Source organism: Musa acuminata, chromosome BXJ2-5 (assembly GCF_036884655.1).
Source record: "Musa acuminata AAA Group cultivar baxijiao chromosome BXJ2-5, Cavendish_Baxijiao_AAA, whole genome shotgun sequence".
Classification (NCBI taxonomy): domain Eukaryota; kingdom Viridiplantae; phylum Streptophyta; class Magnoliopsida; order Zingiberales; family Musaceae; genus Musa; species Musa acuminata.
In genome coordinates, this window is record NC_088342.1 from 10,395,203 (window position 1) to 10,405,139 (window position 9,937).

The 9,937-nt window shown below is 45.4% G+C and overlaps 1 protein-coding gene across 3 annotated transcripts; it reads left to right on the plus strand.

Moving 5' to 3' along the window:
- The first annotated feature begins 1,809 nt into the window (after positions 1 to 1,809).
- LOC135612465 (protein TIME FOR COFFEE-like) lies at positions 1,810 to 8,444 on the plus strand. Of its 3 annotated transcripts, none has more exons than XM_065108800.1 (14): positions 1,810 to 2,264; positions 2,351 to 2,743; positions 2,854 to 3,023; positions 3,133 to 3,418; positions 3,505 to 3,868; positions 3,944 to 3,986; positions 4,074 to 4,154; positions 4,238 to 4,487; positions 4,584 to 4,650; positions 4,720 to 4,795; positions 4,916 to 5,299; positions 5,401 to 6,007; positions 6,102 to 7,811; positions 7,907 to 8,444. In XM_065108800.1, exons 1-14 carry the CDS (start codon positions 2,132 to 2,134, stop codon positions 7,948 to 7,950), a joined length of 4,608 nt encoding a protein of 1,535 aa, XP_064964872.1. In that variant the 5' UTR covers positions 1,810 to 2,131; the 3' UTR covers positions 7,951 to 8,444. The 3 variants fall into 3 exon arrangements, with proteins under 3 accessions (XP_064964872.1, XP_064964874.1, XP_064964873.1); XM_065108802.1 differs by having other exon boundaries at positions 5,437 to 6,007; XM_065108801.1 differs by having other exon boundaries at positions 2,857 to 3,023.
- The last annotated feature ends 1,493 nt before the right edge of the window (positions 8,445 to 9,937 follow it).

Consider the following 9,937-nt stretch of genomic DNA (forward strand, 5'->3'; position numbering starts at 1 on the left):
TTGATTATATATTAATTTATATAATTTTTTTTTCAATTATAAATATTAGTAATATAAAAACTCTTATTTGAATCAACACAAAACCTTATATACACACTTCCATATTTATTATAAAAATAAATATTTTTGATATCTTTAAATCTATCACAGAAATTGATATGAAATATATTATCAATCGATCATTATCGATCATATGAAATACTTATGGGAAGAAAGGATCCGAGTCACGTATCTATCTATATGAATAAGAGTTCAAAATAAATGATTTGAAATATCTCTCTCTTATCACTCATGTTGATAAGACGTCAATAAGACATTAGGGCCATTAGAAATTATCCCCTTTTCAAGACTTATATAAAAATATATTTTCTAATATAATAATTAAAAAATTATTTTTTTAATTATTCGTGTCCGTACTCATATATATCTAGTTACTAACAAAAGAAAAATCTATTTTGACTTTGATCTTCGTTCAAGTGGTACATCTAGAGTTCGATATTTTTATATTGAAGATATCTCGAATAACTTTACACATACGAATCTAGACTACGTCGGCTGAATAAGACGTTAACAACTCTTTCTTTTAATAAAAATAATTAAAATATATTTCTTATGTATCACATATTAAAATTTTAAAATGCATAACATATGTATATAAATTATTATTCAAATCTTATTTTATACTATCAACGTGAAATAATATGTTTCTAATTAAAGTATTATAAAATTTTACTTGACGCAGGCATCAACCCATACAAATTGTATGCGTGACAATACTACTCCATACAGCATTGGAGACCTTAGAAGCCCTAATTTAATAATGTAATCTGGCATCTGATTGCGGAGAAGAGGACATTTATATATCACATTTCACGTAAGAAGACAAAAATGCAATCCTCAGTTTCATTGTGTCTGAATTATTGTATTAGTACGGTTAGTATATATATATATATATATATATATATATATATATATATACTGCCGATATAATAGAAATAGGAGGAAAAAGATATATAAAGACAAAGACTACGCTTTGCTGCACAAAAATAAAATTCATTATTATTATTATTATTGCACTATTATTATGGGAGGAGGCAGTGCGGTGAGTGGGGCCGGATGACGCTGCCACAAGCCACGTGTTCGACGACAACGATAAAAAAGGGCATGAGTGGGGGAAGAGAGAGAGAGAGGCCGAAGACGGGTAGCTCCTGGTCTCCGTGGGCCCCATCTCGGGCCCGCTTCGGTTCGTACCCGAAGCGCACCCCTCGCTCGGCAACGAGCCGAAGCACACACCCCGGAGCTGCCAGCTTGGCCCGGTCCGACCTGCCTCCGCGCCATCACCCAGATCCAACGGCGGTCGTTGTCTCTTCTCGGGTGATTGTACGCGTTCCTGCCGTCCGACCCCCTCGCGCTCGCTTTCCACGTGGGCCTCGCGGGCGATCTTGACGGTGCGGGGACAAGGGTGGTGCTACGAAGCATCGCGGCGGGCAAACTCGCGCGACGGATGTAGCCGGTGAGGATGCTGGAATTCGAGGCGCAATTCACCCTGGAAGGGCACACGTGTCGGTCATTTTTCCAGTGATAAGGCGACTAGGGCGGCGATTTTTAGAGCACCCGCGACAGCTCGGTCTGGTCCCTGGAGCCCGCAGCGTATCGGACGGTCTAAGTGTTGCCACGATGGCATCACCATGGTTGGACCGTCCGATGTGGAGGACGATCGGACGGACTGCGCACGGAGGCAAGGGTTGAAGGGGCGATCTGGATCGATGGTTTGTTCGGGTGAGCGACAAAACGTAAGGGAAAGCGGGTGGTGCTGCAGAAAGAGGCGACGGAAGCAAAACCATAAGATAGAGAGTGGCGAAGCAGAGGAAAAGGAAAAGAGAGAGAGAGAGAGAGAGAGAGAGAGAGAGAGAGAGCACACGGAGTGGAGGAGGAGGTGGAAGAGATCTGGCGGAAAAATTCCTGCTTTTTTGGGTTCTGAAGGATTCCGGCGAGCTTACGCGATCTGGTCCGTGGGACGGGACCGGTATCGGGAACCATTTGGGCGGTGAACGGCGTCGGTTGGATTTTATGGGAGATCTGGCGGAGGGGATGAGGAGAAGCTGGTGATCTAATTGGATGACAGGGAGAGATGGAGAGAAATCGTGAAGCTCGGAGAGGGACCATTCCGGCGGCGGCGGCCAACGGCGTCGGCGTCGGCGTCGGTGGAGGAGGGTTGTCGAGGAGGAGGCAGAGGAACAACAGCGGCTTCAGAGACTCTCCTGGTTTGGAGGCCCCGGACTTTGTTTCCGTGTTTTTGTCTTCGTCTTCTCGGATTTCAACTTCTGTCACTTCGATATGTCTTCTGCAGAGAAGGATGGAAGGATGGAGATGCCGGAGACGTCAAGGCTGCGGGATCGAGGGGTGAAGAAAGACCGGGATCGGGACAGATCTGGCCGGAGCAAGAGGAGGAGAGGGGACAGGTTGCTCCACGGGAGCAACAGAGATAGAGATGACGCCGAGGAAAGCTCCGAGGAGAGCATCGACCAAGATGAGGACGATGAAGACGAGGACCTGTCCGTCCCCGTCCGGCTACCACCGTCCTCGCCCCCTCTTCTAAATCCTTTGGCGGCTTCGTCGCCACAGCAGAACAACCATCACCACCAACACCAGCAGCAGTCGCGGAAGACGTTTCCGCCTAAAGTCGTGAAGTGGAAGGCAGATGAGATGATCGGTTTCACGGTACCGAGAAAAGCTCGTTCAGGTAGGCGATGAGGAAGCCGGGAGATGAGAGAACGAATTAAGAAGAGAAAAGGTTTTCGCTTTATTTTCTTCTCTCTTTTTTCTTATCCTTATCTCCTCTTGGTTCTGCAGCAGCTACAAAAAGGACACATGAAATGGCTCCAGTTTTAGGAGCTGGAGGTGGCGGCGGAGGCGGAGAGCAGATCACCCAGCAAACATCCATTTCTCCGTCGAGGCTGAGCCCCGCTTCCACCTCCCAACTCTCACCGTCTTCTTCCAATGGCTCCCTTCGGAAAAAGATGGTTGGTTGGACCAATCCTGACACCATGCACTACCTCTTCTTTCCCTGTGTTCTTATTTGGCTTCAACCGATTGACGTTTGTTTTCTTGTTTGTTGATTCATGGCATCAGAAGCCGATCAGCGGAGCCAAGCACCGGCCGCCAAAGATATCCAAATCGGCATCTTTGAGCCAAGATGAGATCGAGATCGAGGTCGCCGAGGTTCTGTACGGGATGACGAGGCAATTCGAGTCTCTTGCGGAGCAGGACAGCCACAAGCTGGAGCCACGGGATGTGGATGGCGGGTCGGGCAATGAAACTAAATCGAGAGTGTCGTCACCAAGCTCAATGTCACCATCTCCGGCAGCACTTCCGTCATCCAATTTACATTCCATTCCTACTCCGTTGCCTACTATTGGTCTGTTCTGTACACCTAATCGATCCTTTTCCTCTGTTTCACCGACATTTTTATTTCTTCGCTGATCGATGCAGTAATATCTGCAGCTCCGAAGAGAAAAAGGCCGAGACCTGTGAAGTTTGACGAAGAAGGCCCCACAAGTCCAGTGCCTTCCATTGCCAAAGTGGATTCAGATAACCAGATTAAAACAGAGGCTTCATCGCCAAGATTGGAGAAGAATGTTGCATTTAATTCCCTAAAAAATGGCGGTGGGTCCATTGATGTTTTGGCCTCTCAGGATGGGTTATCCGTTGTACAACAGCAGGAGTCAGCAAAGAAGGAGAAGAATAAGATTCAGGATTTGCATCCATTGACAACAGTCTCAAACATTGGGGACAAAATGGAAAACAAGCAAGAGCTCGTTTCACCTGTCAAAGGATCTGCTCGGACTGACTTGGATGCTACAAAGATGTAACTTCTAATTTGCAGTATCTTTCTAACAAGTATATCTCGATTTGATTTCTTAAGCTACTCACAATGTTACAGATCCTTGGATAACCTGAAGGAGAAGTTGAAGATTGATCTGATGGTGGGTGGATGTGCTTCTTTCAGCATCTTTTGTAAGTTTCTTCATTCAAGGGCTATTTAATTGAACGAATTTATGTGTTTATTGCAGGCACCTCCTCCAGGAAAGCTGTCTCCAGAGAGGGATGACTTTGAGCCAGAACAAAAGCCACAGGGCACATTCGTTGAAATGGTTGGAAGTTATGTTAAAATTTGTGGCAATAATTTGCAAAAGTTGTTTTGGCTCGACTCTAAAGTCACTTCTGCAATTGTTAGGCATCAAAAGTGAACAAGGATAAGGCAGAGGCAAAGCCTGCAGAGAGTACATTGATGAGAGATGATAGACAGATTGAGAAGTCTGCTCAGAAAGATATTGATCTGAAGAAGCAAGTAGTAATCACACAGAATCTTGACCTTCAAGTTGATTTGGGAAAGCCGAAGAAAGATGATAGTGGCTTTGACAAAGTGCAAATCCACAGGCAGCAAGTGAAAGATTCTAAAGTAGAGCCTAAACAAGAGAAGTCTGGTAATAAACATTTCCCAACCAATCGTTCTCATTCTTGTTTGATCTTTTCCATTTGGATTTCTATCTTTAGATCTGTTTCCTCTTTTCACATTTAAGCATCGGCATCCTCGCTCCATATGCCATTGACTGTTGGAACTTGGCCAGGGGTTTTTCCTCCCTTTGGGTAAGCAATTGTCTTATTTTTCTAAGACTTTCCAATTGGCATTGGAGGATTCATCTTCTTCATCCTCAGGTACATGGGTCAAGTTCCATCTGTGCAAGCTGTTGTTGCTACTGATAGAAATGCAGATCCTTCGGGTTCCTTGCAGGTTTCTTCTCCTTACCCACGCACACTTTCTATCTCAAGCGCGCACATACATACCACACATGCGCATGCAAAATAATTATCTTAGGTAGGTTCTCTCTGATTCTCATAACTTCTGTTGCAGCCACCAGCCTTTCTTCAAATGCATCCCCGACCAAAGCGCTGTGCTAGGCATTGCTATGTCGCACAGATGATATCCAACCACCAGAAGTTTGCACGGATGAATTGTTTCTGGACTGCTGCGGCTGGAGCTACACCTTTGTACGGGGCCAAGCCATATAATCCTAATATGGTTCCACCTTCAGATGCTGCTATCCCTATAAATCCCATGCAGGGAAGCTTTCCAGGGGCTAACATGGGTGCATTGCAAGATACCAAGGGGACACCAGAGTTAACATCATATATGGGTAATATCTCACAGGAGAAAATGCAAATCATGGATACTGCCCAGAGAAAGCCACTAATTCTCCAGCAGATGCCTCAGTCTGGATCAGCAAACAACACTCCGGTAAGGATTCTTTTCACTCGTCCATGGCGGATCTTTTAGAACTGTTGGTGCAAGGAATAATGAAAGCCGTTCTTTTTGGACCCCTTCTTCTGTCTATTTAGCATGGGCCTGCATTCGTTTTCCCTGTCAACCAGCAGCAGGCCACAGCTGCTTCCAGTAGGCCTGGGGCAGCAAAAGCTTCTGTGGGCTCTGGTGCTGAGGTGCGGGCATCTGGTGCCTTGAATTCTGCTGTGGGGAGCTGCGGGGGTGGTGGGTCAGCGAATCCAGTGAACATGAGCTTTGCTAGTTTGCCTCCTAATGAAGCTCAGTACCTGGCTTTTCTTCAGAACAATGTGTATCCTTTTCCTATTCCTGCCCATATTACAGGGGCTCCATCATTTCGAGGAACAAGTAATCCTCAAGCAATGCCCTTCTTCTACCCTCCTCACATGCTTCACCCATCACAAATACGACCGCAGCAGCAGCAGCAACCAGCAGGGCCACTACCTCATGTTCAACAGAGTCACCAGAGTCCAATCACTTTGAGCGGGCCTTCCTTGCAGAAACATCTGCAGCAATTACACCACGTTGGGGGAGGTGGTTCTGGTGCTGCTGGTGCAAGTTCTAATGGTTTTCCAGCCATTAATCAGCAACAGGGCCTCCTGTCTCAGCATGCTCGTCCCAAGGAGTGCAATAAGGACATGGAAGATAACCTTCCCACTGCTAATGGTAAGACTTCTCAATCTCAGAAGGGCATCTTTTGCCGAACAATTTTTGAAGCCAATTCATTCTCAAAGCTTTGCTTTGATATCTACTGCTGCAGCTGCTAGAAAAATGTGCAATAATGGGGTTCATCGTGATAAGCAGCCAATTAATCATCAGGCACAACAAAAGCAGAACATGATGGTAGAGCTTACACCACCTCAAGCTTTTACAATACCCTTTGCATCCTTTGGTGGGTCTGGAACTGCAATACCAGGTTTCGACTTCTCTTCCGTGGCACAAAATCATGCCATTACACATAGCCTCCCAGAAATGTCTAAACATGGCTACCACCAGATTGGCACAGCTGCAGTTGCTGCAGGTGCTCAAGCGACAGAACAGAAGGTCCACCAAGTGTCAGAAGATGGGAAATCTGTTGCCAGGGAGTTGATGAACACAAATGTGAGTGGTGAAGAAGGTAGAAAGATTATGACTGTAAGCAAAGGTCCACAGCATTCTCTTTCATTTGCAAAAGGAGATGGTGAATCTTCCATCTCATCTGTTCTCAATAACAGCATCATTGATATCTCTTCCCGGTCAGTAAACCCCATTCAATCTCCTGCAAATGGCAGTAGATCTGCTGACCGTTCTGCTGGCACGGCTACAACTACAACTCTTGTTCCCAACTCCCAACCACAGCAACAACATCTAATTCATCTTCAGCAGCAACAGCTGCAGATGCAGCACCATCCTGTATCATCTCGTTCAAAGCCCTCAGCCTCAAGCAACAATACTAATATCCATCCTGAGAGTCTGCCTGGAGGTTCTACCATTGCTAAGTTCCCTCATGCTCTAACTGGCTTTTCTCAGGCTCTTGGACAAGGTGGCAGCCCGATCCAGTGGCCTCAGGGCAAGACATCTGCTGGAAGAGGTGTGGATCCTTCTGCAGTCACACCTACTCAGGTGATGATGAACAATGTTCTCCAACTGCAAGGCAGAACAACCCAACAGCCGTTTCCCGCCCAAAGCCACCAAACCCAGATTTCATTTGGCATGAATTCAAATAAAGTGGTACCTCCAGGGGGTCAACATCTCTCTGGAGCTTGTGGAAGTCCATCTCCATCATCTGCCACTATTGCTGTTGGATCGCCCTCAAGTTCAGTCTCCAAGAGTGCTGGTGGGAGCCCAAGTGCATCTGCAAGCATAAAACCCAGTCCTCAAACCTCTGCAGTTTTGCTTCATCAACAATCAAGTGTAAAGCAATCGGCATCAAGCTCTAGCTCAAAATCAATAACTATGGGTAACCCAAATGTGCTACCCATTCTTGGACACCCCCAGAAAGTTCCTCCGCCTGCCCCCAGCTCTAACAGTAAGCTGCAGCAGCAGCCTCAGCAACCAAAGCAGCAAGCTTTCTCCGAGGGCCAGCTGTTCTTCTCTAATTCGCACATGCAACAGGTCCAATGTGCTCAATCCGGTGGTTCTGCTCCCATTGCTGCTCAATACTATCAAAAGCGCCAGTCTGAATCACAAACACGACAGTCTCAACAGCAGCAGCAACAAAGCTCAACATTATCTTCCACTGGGATGCTTTCCCTTTGTGCCCCCTCCGCACTTACACTGGCTGGTGTTTCCGCCACATCTGATCCTGCAAAGGCCATGGCTGCGGCCAACAGCATGAAGGGTCTGCCTCCACCTAGCTTTTTTAATGCGACTCCGCTGGCTGCGGCTGCTCAGTCTGCCTCTGGCTCTCCTCGCCATCCAATGTCTGCTGCATTCACTTATATGTCTATGCCACCATTTTCCATGAAGCCATCGACTGATCACAAACCTGGTGATTACACTTGTCTTTTTTCATTATTCTCCTGTATAGATCCAAAACTGCTTTATCAGACTGAGTGCTCATATTATCATAATATGTTCTACCAGGAAGTGACAATTTACAAGCCTGTTGGCAGCCTGAGAAGAGGTAATGTTGGATCGGACAATGATGCTCGGCCACACCAACTGCATCAAAGGCCTCTTTGCATAAGATTCTGGAATCAAACAAGAGGATTCTCCTCCCTCTTTCCTGGCCCATTGCCCTGTAGGTCTCTGTTCAAAGGTGTGCACAATTTGAATGTTCGAATTGGATAGGAAGGACAATGAGAAATGGGGGACAGGCAGAAGGAAAGTGGTGGTGGGTAAGAACCAGCCAGCATTTTGTTTTGTTCTCAAGTCCCTTGCAGTCTCGAGACGAGAGGGGCAGAGGGACTAAGCACAAAGCAGCATAGGGAAGAAGATGACTGTACAAAAAATATCCTCCTATCTGGATTTTGTATAGTGCGGTCAAATGCTAACCTCTATTGTGTCCTGTTTCTTCTGTTTCATTTATAACTTAAAAAGTGAGATGATTACATTGAGATCATCATTACATGCTATTCCTCCATGGTTTTACATATAAACATCTGTTCTCCGATGCTGTTAAGATACTGATTATGCAGACTTGAGTGGTGTGCCAATTCATTTCGTTGCCATCTTTCATTTTCTGTTGGCTAAACATCCTTGTGCTCATTAAAAAATTTATCTTTCTGTGAAGATGTGAAGCATCAGTTGTGTTTGCTTTGCACTTCTTACTGCAGAGAATAATGAAGGGTGATTGTGAATTGATATCATTGAAGATTCTCATGCACATATTGCAATAAATATTTAATTCTGAGGTATTTTTTGGTGCAGGTTATCAACACCATGGTTTCAAGTCCTAAATTCTCTTTTGCCAAACATTGAGAGGTGAAAACAATGTCTGGATGACTACAGGGTTGCTGTATTCTGGACAGTCTCCACGATTACTAGGTAACAATTTATGTTCCAATCAATATGCATTACAATACGTTTGCTGCAACTTTCTTTCTTGTGTTAGATAAAGTGAGATTTGTTGTGTTTCCTCCTGGCTTTTAGCCAAAGCTCTTGTTAGTGGGAAATGTATACCCCACTCATCAATCAATGTCTCCCTTTATATTTGATTAAGTTGTGAGGGTTGCACAAAAAAATTTGGCAGTTTGGACTGCTTTTTTTGGTCAGAGTTGGTATTTACAAACTTATGACAGATTCCAATAACATATTATTTTCATCCTATTTGTTAGCGATCTGCTGCTTTTCTTTCTCTGCAATAGCTCATTGCTATTCTTTGTCATCAGATTCGCCTTTATCCTGTTTTCGAGTGTCTTCTTGTTCAGATTGGTGGGATCAGAGAATTCATGGTAAGAAGTGGAATCTGTCTCTCCATCGATGGTAAGTCCATACTATTTCAATTCCATTATTACTTTAAATCCCAAGACACCATGGACACTGTTCACATGATCACCAAATGGTTCATGGTTTCTTCAAGCACAAGAACTTACCTGTGCACACCTTTCTTTCCTCTGGTGGCCAAAGCAGCTGTTAAGTGGACTGTGCAGGAAAGGTTCCCCGCCAGCTGAAGTCTGTGGAGGGGCCAATCCAAACATGGCTCACTAGACTTTTTGTGAGGCAGATAGCTTGTCCAGTGGCACAAAAATGAGAAATCTGAGGTAAAGCTGGTTGTCATTGGTAGAGAAATTACTAATGCTGCTGGTGGTGAAAGTAAATCCAACTTTTATCTTCTACTGTTCTTGTCCTTGGCACAGGATGTGAAGAGATCTACCACGGCTTGTGTTGCTGAAAAGCTCACGCGAGGAATCCAAATGAGTGTTGCTGAAGCCCTTTAACTACAGACACTCGCACTCGCACTCGCACTCGCACTCGCACTCGCATCATCGGCTGCTGCTTACGACCGAGAGCAGACAAAGGACTTGGGATCACGAGCTACTGGCGAGAGATGCCAATGGCCCCATCCTACCGAGGACCGTAGCCATGTGAGCTGTGGATGGATGTTATCCATACCTTGTGCTTTGATCTCTTCCCTCCTTAGATCGTCATCCGGCTGAAATGGCCTCCAATTCA

Coding starts and splice junctions, on each gene's coding strand:
- LOC135612465 (XM_065108800.1), top strand. CDS start 2,132: ATGGAGAGAAATCGTGAAGCTCGGAGAGGGACCATTCCGGCGGCGGCG. Junction 3,419..3,504: donor TACTCCGTTGCCTACTATTG/GTCTGTTCTGTA, acceptor TAATATCTGCAG/CTCCGAAGAGAAAAAGGCCG. Junction 6,008..6,101: donor TAACCTTCCCACTGCTAATG/GTAAGACTTCTC, acceptor CTACTGCTGCAG/CTGCTAGAAAAATGTGCAAT.